Below are 13,387 nucleotides of genomic sequence, written 5' to 3' on the forward strand. Positions count from 1 at the left end.
GTTTTTCCTATGTATCAAATAGAATCAACTGTTACTGAATATTAAAGAATAATAATTAAATAAAGAATATTTATACCAGTATCTTATTTTTAACAATTCTGTAGCTTCAAAAAAATTTGAGTGATACGAATGAAATATTTGGTAAACTTATGAAAAAATAAATATTCTACACATTTCTTAATATGTAACAATTTCGTCTACTCAAAAATTACTATGGAAAATTAAAATCAAAATACAAAAAATCGACGAAAAAATATCATAACCATATTGCAAAACTTTTTTAGTTTAGTTTTTACTTATTTCCATTAAAATCATACTCCACAAATTCCATGTATCCCCATCCCCCCTCATGAGCAAATCTTAACCGCCCCATTCCTAAACCCTTCGATCATAATACACCTCCCACAGATCCCCAAAGGCCCATTGATGCCCCCATCGGGCAAAACGTACTCCTTCCCGTCCCTCTCCCTGTTGGGGCTGAACTCGTTCAGGTTGGAATTGCTCAGACTGAGATCGGCCAATTCCCAGATGGCCAGCCTCTGCGATTTTCCATGCCAGGCGAGCACCCTGGCCATCTGCCCTTGGGGGATCACTATGCCGCAGACTAGGGCCCAGTGGGCCTTGTTGCCGTTGGCCTGGCAGGGGGAGTGATTGTACCAGGCGTCGTAACTGTGAGGAACGGGTTAAGGGTAATAGACATAGGGTAATAGACTTATTCTTATTATCAGATAGGCTTTTAGTATAATTAACTTCCCGAAGGAGAAGTTTATGTTTTCATCAAAAAATCCGATTCGCTGATTTTATGTTTTCTCGACGTTTCAAGCCATTCTGAATCAAATGAGACCAAATTTAAGGGAAAAGTATGTGTGTGTGTATGTGTGTGTGTATGTGAACAGATTTTTTGCCGTAAATCGACGTTTTCTCAAAAACGGCTGGACCGATTTCAAAAATTTAAAAGCGATTCGATGTATCTCGATGAGGACTAGCGTTTATCAATTTTGCGCGACGTAGGTAAATTTTATGGATAACAAAATAACAAAGAAGCTGTCTGCAAAATAAACTATTGAATGCTTGAGAGAGTGCACAGTTGCAATCTCTCCTAATTTAAGAAAAGATTATAATCTAGATTGACTTGGGATGCCAGTTAGGTCCAAGGGCGTTTTCCTTTTTAATCTTTTGGTGTAGTTTGCTGAGATGAGTGCTTTGGCGAGCCCGTTGGGATGGTTCTCCAGTCGGTGACTGTGTTTGATGGCGTATCTTGCAATTTCTTCTTCTACAGTATGCAGGCCCGTGTCCTGGTGGAGCGGCCATACCGGTACATATTTTGGGGCGTTCAGGATGATCCTTAGTATCTTGTTTTGAAACTTTTGAATAATTTTTGTATTGCTCTTAAATGCTGTCCCCCAAAGTGAGTTGTTTCTTTGTAAATAACAGAAAAGTGAAAAATGTATTAGTTTCGTCCATGTTTTAGCCCACAATTCTGAATCGATTCGGAAAATTCTAATACCGTTTGAAAGATATTGGTTGCGAATCGTGCTGATTAGTTTTTGGAAGAGATCGGCCAGGCCGTTTTCTTGTAATAAGGTGTTAAAAAAAAAAATCGACGATTTTTATTATTATTTTTTTGACGGTAGATACCATAGTCTTCTAGCTAGATCATACTAAAATATTACGGCCCTACGACAACTCGTTTAACTTTAAAAATTCGTCAAAGTTTGCAAAAATTGGTTTCGTTTTTTTAGCGTTTGTCAAAATTATGCGAACTTTCCTGCGATTTACAAAGAAACGGCATGGCAGATCGTCTCACAAAACTGACAATAGTCCTCATCGAAATACATCGAATGGCTTTTAAATTTTTGAAATCTGTCCAGCCGTTTTTGAGAAAACGTCGATTTACGGTAAAAAATCTATTCACACATACACACACACATACTTTTTCCTCAAATTTGGACTCATTCGATTCAGAATAGCTTGAAACGTCGAGAAAACATAAAATTAGCTAATCGGATTTTTTGGTGAAAACATAAACTTCTTCGGGAAGTTAAAAAATGAGAAATTCACCAATTTTTCGCAACTTTGATATAAAAAATTCACTTTAGATTGTTTAAAACGTAGGTTACTTATAACTTTTTTTAAAGGTTTTTTAAGTTCAACTAGAAGAGAAATTAATCCTGAATACAATCAATTCTGTAAAATCGAAAAAATGAAAAATCGAGATTGCTTATATACTTGCTCACTATTTCGTCTGTAACTTTGAAAATAATTTGAATTTGTTTCTGAAATTCAGGGATATATTCTTGGCTAGTTTTGGAAAACTTTATAGCAAAAAAATGGATTTTTCAAGCCTCTAAAGCAGACCCGCCCTTGACACAAAATTCTATTTACAACTGTTTTACAAGACTTATTTTTATCAAAAGGATACGGTACGAGCATAGCTCCTCCTTCCAACAAAAACTGCATAACATCAACAGTCTCTATAGAACCTTCGTGCAACCAAACTTTACAACCCTCCCCAAATTCGCACCTGTCTAAATTCTCTTTCAACAAATCCAACAAATATTTAGCACTGAACATCTCTCCATTAATACTGTATCCTTTACCCCTGGCCTGGGTCAATAATTCTTCGGCCGTGACCTTATTTCCCAACAGTATCGAAAGGGCCACAAGGCCGCAGGTGGGTCCTATCTGTTTCTGGGGTTGAAATTTCCTGTAAGTGCATTTTATTGGAGGTCTGTCCAGTGATATTTTGTGGATGTTGCAGGTCCATTGGAGCTCTGGGAATTGTGAGGCCCACAGGCAGGCGTTTGTGGACAGGTCCTTGTTTTCGAAGTCTTGCAAAGTTATTAAGGGGGCGTCGAATTGGGGCGGTAACGGCGGGGCGATTGGCGGGGAAATTGACATGGCTGAAAATTGTTGGGATTCGTTTTAAATTTTAAAGGTACATCATAGAGATTTGGTAGTAGAATCCGCTGATAACGTGCATTTTGCAACTTATATTAATTTAAAATAGATAAATAAATATGCATTCTAAACTAAACCTTTTGTTTATGAATTTTCTTCCTGGCAATTTGTTTGTCACAATTGTCTCCTTTATCATATTCAAGTGAAATTCAAATAAATGAAGAAGATGGAATAAAAAATTATTCCTAAACTAGGTGATACTGCCTAAATGCAAGCTGCATTAAATTCTTGATAATTATGTGCAATAGTTATATGCAATTATCTTGATAGTTATGTGCAAAAATTGACGAATACAACTAAAAAATCAATTTATTCATTTAAGAGTGATTTATAAGTATACAGAGTTGCTGTAAGAGTTATGATATTAGAAAATAAGGCAGATTATTTAATTTTGTGTAAATTTTTCAAGCAATAAAGTTATATTCAACAAATAGTTTAAATTCTTAAAATTATTTAAGAAAAGTCCTAATTTCTTGGCATAATATTCCAAGTATTGAATTTATTTTATAATTAAACTAGTTTCATTGAAATTGATTACAAAAAAACGTCTCAAACGATCTTAACCAAAAACTAATCAGCACGACTTGCAATTAATATTTTTGCTTTTGAATATTCAAAATCGGTTTAAAATTTTTGTCAAGAATTTCTGTACTTATTTACTATTATAAAGAAACGGCCCGTCTGATCATCGCGTAAAACTAGCCAAAAAGTATACTTATAAAATTTTGTTAAAATGGCTTTTAAATTTTTGAAATTAGTTCAGTTGTTTTTTTGTAAAGAGGGCGCCCATTAATCACGTGATCGATTTTTTTTAAGATTTTTAGACCCACTCTCTTTCTTGGTAGGGTAATTCAAAATTATCCCACCTCCTCCACTAAACATTACGTGTATTTTTAGTTAAGAAAAATTTGTAAAATTTTAGATTTTTTTGAAAATGTTTGTTTTTTTTAAAAAAAAGCAAGTGAAAAATAAAAACACGTGGTACTTTCTATATCCTTCCTCACCCACGTGATATTTCGTGATATTTCGTTCAAAACTACTCCCTTAAACTAATTAAAAAATAAAAAAAGCTTGTTAAATATGTATATATTAATTGAAATTTAAAAAAAAAAACTGTTTTAAAAAATATTTATTACTTAACATGTTTATTACAAAGTTTTTACAAAAATTTTAGCTTTATATACATTTTACATTAAAATCCGCATATAACGACCGAGATTTATTTTTCGTTATGTTTATAGCAACAATTTAATTTAACATTGGCAAATTTTGTTTAAATAATTTTATATAAAAAACCTTTAAATTTATATCGTTGTATATTTATTAACTATCCCCATTGGCAGTTTTTCCATTAGAATAACTATCCCTTATCAAAGTGTATATTTTAACCATGGCTTCTATCATAGTCTCGTCTTCAAAATTCGAGTGAACAAAAATATTTAAAGTCTCCGCAGCCTTCAAGGCCTCCTCGATAGTCGGACCAGTTTGGACATCAATTTCCGATTCCGATTTAATTTCCGGACTTAAATCTTCTGCACAAATTTCTTCCGGTTTGCAAGAGTCTTCAGTTGTCTCGCAAAACGATAAAGGATCATAATCTTCTAAATCTGTGGGTGATAAAAATCCGGCGCTTTTGGATAAATCAGATATTACTGAGTCTGGTAGTTTTTGCCAAGATTCAGATAAAAGTGATATAATATCAGTGTTAGACGTGGCGTCCAGGACTATGGATTTTAAAGTGCTTGTAATGCCTTGTTGGACAGGTTGGATGATTGCATCAGGCACAGGAACTAAGGTGATGTTGGTTAAACCAGAAATTGGAGAAGGATTTGTTCTACTATTCACTAACAGCAAAATGTTATTGTTATCCGTGCACAAATCGCGATTCCAAATTTGTAGCCATTTAGTGAGTTCAGAATTATAATCAACTGTTGCCCCTTTAGGATGAGCAAACTCTTCCCAGTTGCTAACAAACAACAAATTTTTCTTGATAGTTCCATTAATATTAGCAGAAACCATAAAACTACATTTTTTATCTCTTCTATCAAATTCAGTACCCGCAGCGATGAAAATTTGGTCATCAGCAAACTTGGTTCGCAAATTCGGCCAAGTTTGTTTCAACCAGTCCCCAGATGCACCATCATTTTTATTCTTACCAAATTTTAAGTTATGCCTGGCCTTAAATCGATTTATCCAGCTCGGTGTGCACACGTAATCCTGCATATTCAATTGTGCAGCAAAAAACTGCGCCTTTTTCCTTAACATCGGCCCATTCACGGGAATCCCCTGATTCTGCTGCTCCTGGGCCCATTGTAACAAGGCCTGGTCTATTTGTACTTGCGTGGGCCCCCGGATTCTTTTCAAATTTAATACATTTCTTTGGACTAGTTCTTCGATTCGGTTTTTATTTTTCCAAATAGCAGAAACCGTGGAATGGCCGACGCCGAATTCTTTGGAAATTTCGGCGTTGGAGACACCTGCTTCTAGGCGCTGAATTATGGCACTTTTCTCTTCGATTGTAAAACACTTTCGGCGAATGGGAGACGACATATTTTACTTAAGAAATAATAGTAAAAGAATTGGAAAGACGACTATTTAGCATTTTAGCAGAAAGTCAAATTGTTAAAAATCGTTATAAGCGGATGCCACTTCCAAAATCAATAAAACTACTTATCGGTTAATTTATATTTACAAAAATATTTAGGCACATAATATGATAATAATTTAAACATATTGTTCATACAATTAGGTTAGAATAACAAACACAACTCATGAAACAAATTGTTACTATACACACCTAACTTTAGCGAACAAAAACCAATTATATACAATTTCCAACCAGGACACTACTAAAAGAACTATCTAAATTATAAATTTAGCCAAAACTGTCACATTTGTAAAGAATTCTGTCAAAATTGTAGAATTGTCAGAAAGATCATTTAATTTCAGTCTACATCTGTCGTGAAATTTTGAAACGTTGCCCAAGAGCTGAAAGTTCTACTAGAGGGCACATCTTTATGTCTTCAGCAAATTCACGAAAGGACGAAAACAGGACATTCAGGATTTAATAGGCATTTGGCCTTACGGCAAGTTGCATTGACTTTTCGGCTTGTACAAATAATAGACTTAATCAATGAAAATTGATTTTAGTAATTTAGATGAAATTTTAGATAAAAAAATAAGAGTAAGAGTAATATTTGATAAGAGTAAGAGTAAAAATTTAATAAAAGTAACAATAAGAATGAATTATACATATTTATATAATGATAAATTATAAATTATATATTTATAGTAGCATTAAAAATTTACATGGTTCTTATAATGTTTATTTCATAAATTTATCCAAAAAAAAACAACGTGACGAACAGACATAAAGACAAACATGTTGGTTGAGTTCTAGGACAACCCTACACATGTATATTGGTAAATACTTTTATATTGGTAAAAAAATATAAATTGTATTTTTAAGCAAAATTTATTTTTGGGTTCTTAGTTCAACAATACCTATTTTGAATTTAAATTATTTAATAAACTGCAAAACTTGTACTCGTGGCTGCAAAAATTAAATGTTGGGGTATGTCACGTGCTTCTTTTATTTGCCATGAATAAAATAATATTTAAAGAGTTGTTATAAGGATAAAAATGCATTTTATACAGTACCCGTATCAAAATTCTCCTAATGATTATCACATAACATGTATTTCTTATAAGATACCTATAACATATTCACGTATGCCTAAACCTTAAATTCTTTGTCTTTTAACTAACTATATAGTACGCCTAATACGCCCAATACGCCTAATACGCCTAATACGCATACAACCCTATATACATAACACGCCCAATATTATAGCTTATCTTACACCTATAATGTTTCTTAAACGCTAATTTTTCCGAACCCTACCGGGAATCGAACCCGAGCCCCTGGGCGTGGCAGGCAGCGACCTTAACCACTAGACCACAGTAGCACTACAATTGGTCGCCTTTTTCCGCGTGTCGTCGCGTCGCCTTAGTATTAATTACTTAATTAATAGGTAAAGGCACCGCGGAAAAACAGTGCGTCCCTTAATATATTATTTGTGGGGGACCCAATAGAGTAGTGGTTAAGGCTGTGGACTGCCACGCGGTGGTCCCAGGTTCGATTCCCGGTGTGGGCGATAGACAATAGAGTATAGAGTAGAGACAATAGATAATAGATAAGCGTAAGATATAGCGTATAAACGGTAGAATGTAAGGTTTGTAAGGGGTAAAAAGATATGTAGGGCGTATGTTAGGTTAATAGGTATGAAGCGGTAATAGATTTATATATAAATGTAGGAACTGATGGTCTTAGGTATCATACGGTATGATTAGATATGTAATAATTAGAATTAAGTCCTTTAACGTATTGTAATAGATCTTGGGTACTTTTATATTTATAAAAAAGAAGTTCGCGTAAGATTCATACGCGATTGAAGTTAAACTTATTGGCTACTGTACAAAATAGCATTTAAGTAAAAATAAATACGTCATGTGACAATTTTGAATAATGTTTATTAGTAATATGATTACACTCGTGATGCACACATTTATTAGTATCGACCATTATACACATTCATATAATGTGTATAAGTATGGATTTATACTTCAAATATGACATGATTAGTTTGTCATTTTAGTAATTAGCATTTAGAAATGAACCTTCATTAGAGAAATGAAGTAATTGCTGATTAATAACTTCTATAATATTCGTTCACAAAGTGGATTATGTTCAACAACTCCTAAACAAATATTATTTTCACAATTTCACTCATCATCATATATTCATGTAATTAAAATTAACAAACATTCATTGACTGCTTGTATTTTTTTGTGCCCTCCCTACACTATGCATTTCTAATAAATGTTTCAATACATGCTATTAACATTAGTATCTAATAAAGAAGATTAATCAAAATAACCCCTTAAATAAATCCAATAAGATTTATGCAGAATTATACAGAAACTAAAAACGTCTGATGAATTATTTACAAATTTTAATTTTTATTAATTAAGCAGATTTTTTACACATATTTTATATGGCATATAATATTTTAAATAAAATCAATATTCAACACTACAGTTATTAATATAAATATAATGTTAATATTAAATGTATAAGAACTTATTGCGTTCATGTATATTATAATAAGAACTTATTATAATATACATGAACGCAAGATATTAAGTATTAATATAACTTTACGGAGGATTAGTTTGTCTTCGAGAAAAATGCTGATTTGTTAGATTCTGAATTGAATGACACCAAATTTGGAAAAAGTATGTGTGTATGTAAGCCAATTTATGTCCTTCGTTGACGTGTTCCCATAAACGACTGAACCGATTTTAAAAATTTTAAAGCCATTCGATGTAACTCGATTATAACTATCGTTTGTCAGCTTTGTACGCAGTGAAGTGTAATTTTTTTTTTTGAACCTACAATTTTGAATCGATTTTTAAAAAGTCGTAAACTGTTCGGAAGATGTTGGTTGAAAATCGCGTTGAGTAATAGACATAAATTCTATCTATTATATTATAAATTCTATCTTCTCCCTGGAAATCGTTGACCATATAATTTATCCATATTATCATTATCGGTTCGCAATCGGGTTTCTTTCCTCTGTCAGAGGCAGAGACAAAACCAGAGCCAAAGTCAGAGCCAGAGACAAAACCAGAGACAACAAGGTCTCTCGTCTTTTCTCGGACAGAGACAAAAACACGCTGTTACAAATCGGATGTTGCGACAACAATTTCGTGATCTTTTCATTTGACAAACGACTCACACTTTCTTATATAAATTATAAATTACAGATTTTATTAATAAAACATGCTGTTGCTTCATCATACTTGGATAGAGAAATACATACAGTGGTGATTGCTTGAAATATACTTGCAGGCACTAAGGGCGCGTTCATTAATCACGTGATCGATTTTTTAATGATGTTAGACCCCCCCCCTCTTCTTTGGTAATAGTCAAAATAGCCCCCTCCCCCAACAAACATCACGTGTATTTTTTTAAAAAAATTGTAAAAATTTTCAATTTTGTTTGAAACTTTTAGACTTTTGTAAAAAATTCTGGTAACAAATAAATACATGTGATATCTTGCTATACCCCTCTTTCCCTCTTCCCCCTAAAAACCTCACGTGATTAATGAAAACCCTCTTGTTGTGAAAACCAATTCAACTACATATCAACAAATAACACATATCAAACAAACAACTATCTGACTATGTTCAGTATAACTCCTAGTCAATTCGTCGTAGTAAAAACGTGCATTTTACTGTTTTTCAAAATTTCTCACGGAGTCTTTTTTATCCCATAGTCGGGGTAAAATGGAACAGACAGCGACAGAGGGCCAGCAATATCTTGTTTTAATTTTAAAAAAATTTTACGAAATAATAGCTACACTTTTTATAAGATAAAGATTCAGCTGGTCTTTTTTACCTCATCCAGGTGTATGTTTTCATAAAAACTATATACTAATGATTATAAAAACTATACGTGTATTTGTTGAATCTAACTTAAAATTAAAACAATTAAAAACTTTATTAAGGTCTCGTAAACTAAACAACAGTGTTCACAACTAAAAAACTTACAACAAAGAAAAATACGTTTCATATGAATATTGATACATATTTGTTTATCTCCAGATAGCTTAATCAAGGTGATTATATATCTTTTGCCTTGTACTTTCAAATATTATTGTTAAAAAAATTGTATCTTTACTTGTTTTTAAAGATTTCGGTGGTAGACCCCCTTACGCCCTTTTTAAGCCTTTAAGCCTCATAGCTACGCCATAATAATCAAGGTGATGGTTGATTATATATTTTTTGCCCTCTACTTTCAAATATTATTGTTAAAAAAATTGTAGCTTTACTTGCTTTCGAGATATCAAAATATATCTTTTGCCCTCTACTTCCAAATATGATAGTTAAAAAAAATGTAACTTTACTTGTTTTTAAGATCTTGGTGGTGAACCCTTTTACGCCCTTTTTAAGCCCTTAAGCCTCATAGATAAGTCATAATAATCAAGGTGATGGCTGATTATATATCTTTTGCCTTCTACTTTCAAATATTATTGTTAAAAAATTTGTAACTTTACTTGCTTTCGAGATATCAAAATATATCTTTTGCCCTCTACCTCCAAATATGATTGTTAAAAAAAATGTAACTTTACTTGTTTTTGCGATATTGATGGTGAACCCTTTTACGCCCTTTTTAAGCCCTTAAGCCGACAGCTGCGTCATAATAATCAAGGTGATGGCTGATTATATATCTTTTGCCCTTTACTTTCAAATATAATTGTTAAAAAAAATTGTAGCTTTACTTGTTTTTGAGATATCAGTGGTGGACCTTAAGCTCTACCCTATGCAAAGCAAGTAAACAATTATAAATATTATAATAATCAAGGTGATAGCTGATTATAAATCTTTTGCCCTCTACTTTCAAATATTTTTGTTAAAAAATTTGTAACTTTACTTGCTTTCCAAATATCGATGATAAACCCTTAAGCTCTACCCTACACAAAACAAGTGCACAATTATAAATATTACACTCATTTGGCATATTATCTCGAAATGTTTCTTCGTCCTGTCCCGGCATATAATATAATAGAATGATTCCAACACAAATACAGATTTAAGAGTGTGTAAATCTTAACAGCCGTTTGAATCGTGTAGTGTTGCGACCGCGCTCATACGCGCACCTGAGTATTTCCAGCGTCTGAGTCCCGTCAGACTGGCGCCAGTCGTACGGTCACAGTCTCATCGTCCGTCGGCGAGCTCTCGACCCGGCTCTCTTCGGCGGCCGCGGTCCAGTCGCCGAGATGGCCGTTTAGAATGTGACGATGCGAGATATGCGCATATCGTGGGACCCGACTGTGATTTCTTGCGCCGCGCTCGCAACTATTGAAGTATTTCTCCGAGCCGTTCGGTGTGGTCGCCGGTCGCTGCTCGCTGCTCGATGGTCGCTTTACAACAAATTCACAACGGGAGAAAAAAATCTTCACAGTACCATACATACCTTTATTGTGGGACAGGAATTGACAACGGGGTAATGGAATCATCGTTCAACTAGATGTACCCAAAACTACTCGATATGTACATATAATCGATTTAATCATTAAGAATTGAGATAAGCGATTCCCTATCAAGTTTCATCGAAAATTTTAGATTTTTCAAATCGTTAAAGCAGCTTTGGAGAAATTTCAACAAAAGGTCATATTTTGGCTCACAAACACACAAACACATACTGTTCCCAATCAAACGATCCAGAATGACCTAAAACGTCGAGAAAACTAAAATTAGCAAATAAGATTTTCTGACTAATACACAAACTGCTTAACGTTACGAAGTTACTTAGTTTGAGTTAACTAAATCTGTCAGAAAAATGGAACAAACTATTCACACAATTTATGTTATGTGCGACGATCAGCCAAGCCGTTTTTTTGTAATTAGCAGAACAGAGTAAAATTTTACTTTCACGTTCTTGCCAAAAATCGCAAACCCAAAAATTTTTAAAAGATATATTAATTATATATAAAGATATTAAGAATCGTACTGATTCGTTTTTGGAAAATATCGACCAAGACGTTTCTTCGTAACTTTGCTTACAATATTCTATAAGACCATTACTAATAGAGGTTACGGTCTTATAAAATATTGTAAAATATTATAAGCCTCCAAAAAGCGGCTTAATTAAAAAAAATCATTGAAGTTTCGAATAATGAGGGGTGTCAAAATTTCAAAATTCTGTCCTCACAATTTAAAAAGAAGTAAAATCTAAATTCTATTTGATTAGGTGCATTAATTGTTCATATTAGGAAGTTTGTGCAACTGTTCAAAAAATATATGTAATAATATAATATATAAACAATACTCTGTGAATTTTTATTTAAAAATTGTATTTACATTTAAATAAATCTCTTTCTTATTTATTAATGGAAAAACTAACTATTGACTTATAAGAAAAAAACATATTAGGCCGTCAAATATCTCCTTTCCGCCTTTTTGTATTATAAACAAGAGCAAAAAAGCGGAAGGGAGATATTTGACAACCTAATATATTTTGTACAAATTTGTCTTGTCTCGAAAAAAATAGTCACAATTTTTTTCGTACATTCAATGGCTGGATAATATTATTTTAAAGTCCAAAATTAAAAAAAAAGGTATATGACTTTTCGACATTTTTGTCAATAAGTAGAATTTTGAGGAAAATTTTCCAGTAAGTTTATAACTCAAAATTTTGAAGTTTTGTGACAACATGTTTTTCATTATTTAGCCCAACCAGGCTGAAACGAAAAATTCCCAATGATTTCATAAATAGTCATTTATAATATTAACAGTATTATCATCATTATTATTATTTTTATATTATTATCTTATTATTTCTAATATTGTTATTTTGTTATTATTTGTCACCTATTGTTTTTATTCCACTTTATTGTTTTTCTAGTAATATTTTTATTATTCACAAATTTTATTTAATAATTTTATTATTATTATTATTTGCTTTTATTTTATATTAAATCATCATATCATTTTATTGAAAATACTATTATTTTTTATTTTGTACTCTATTTTATTTATATTTATGTTATTATTTACTTATGTTACTAGATGTATTATATTATTTAGCAGTTGTAACAGATATTGTAATTAAAAAAAATGTTTTTTTTATTTTTATTGGGGTCGTCCATTAATCACGTGATTAACTTTTTAAGAATTTTTGGACCTCTCCTTCCCCTTGGTAATATGTAATTTATCACTGCTATATGTGATTTATTCAACTTTTCGATGCAAACTGAGTCAATGTTTATAAAATAGCCTGTGCCTCGCGAAGTATGTTTGTCCACTCAGGTGGACAGCCGTCCCCAAAGAGTTAATTTAATTAATAAAAAATACCTTGAGAATTTATATAGTTCTGAAGCAACTATTACAATTCGGGTTGGTGCTGATTTCTTCAACAAGTCTATCAGCAAATCGGTCAGTAAGAATGGTCCTTAGTAATTGGTCGCCATGGTCATTTCTAAACCATCTTCAGTAACTTGTTTGCAAAAAACGTCGGCCATTCCTGCATTATGAATCTGATACGTGGTGATATTCAAAATCACCCCCCGTATATTTTATATACGAGAAAAAATTGTAAAAATTTGAATTTAAAAAAAATCAGTTAAAAAATAAATACACGTGATATCTTACTATACCCCTCCCTACCTTACGCGATTTTTTGTCGAATCTCACGTAATTAATGGACGCCCCCTAAATAGCAATCAGAGCCCTAATTCTTTATGACAAGTGTATAGATTATTTTTATAGAAATATTTGCTAGTGAGTCACCTTTGCCGTGTTTCCCGCACCTGACAAAGAATCGACCATTACAGGTGTGAGTGCGTTTTCATCATCATCG

At 32.5% G+C, this 13,387-nt stretch overlaps 1 protein-coding gene across 1 annotated transcript in view; it reads right to left on the bottom strand.

The window, feature by feature from the left end:
- Nucleotides 1-347: 347 nt before the first annotated feature.
- Nucleotides 348-13,387, bottom strand: part of LOC113372694 (UPF0692 protein CG33108-like) — a 128,215-nt gene continuing 115,175 nt past the window's right edge. The window contains exons 3-4 of the mRNA XM_026613047.1: nucleotides 2,423-2,903; nucleotides 348-669 (exon numbers count right to left, since the gene is read on the bottom strand). Coding sequence (XP_026468832.1) covers nucleotides 348-669; nucleotides 2,423-2,903 — 803 coding nt within the window. The remainder of the gene's footprint in view (nucleotides 670-2,422; nucleotides 2,904-13,387) is intronic.

The sequence above is a fragment of the Ctenocephalides felis genome, unplaced genomic scaffold, assembly GCF_003426905.1.
Source record: "Ctenocephalides felis isolate EL2017-DRISC unplaced genomic scaffold, ASM342690v1 CF-g0.4_SCAFFOLD_01604, whole genome shotgun sequence".
In the NCBI taxonomy this organism is placed as follows: domain Eukaryota; kingdom Metazoa; phylum Arthropoda; class Insecta; order Siphonaptera; family Pulicidae; genus Ctenocephalides; species Ctenocephalides felis.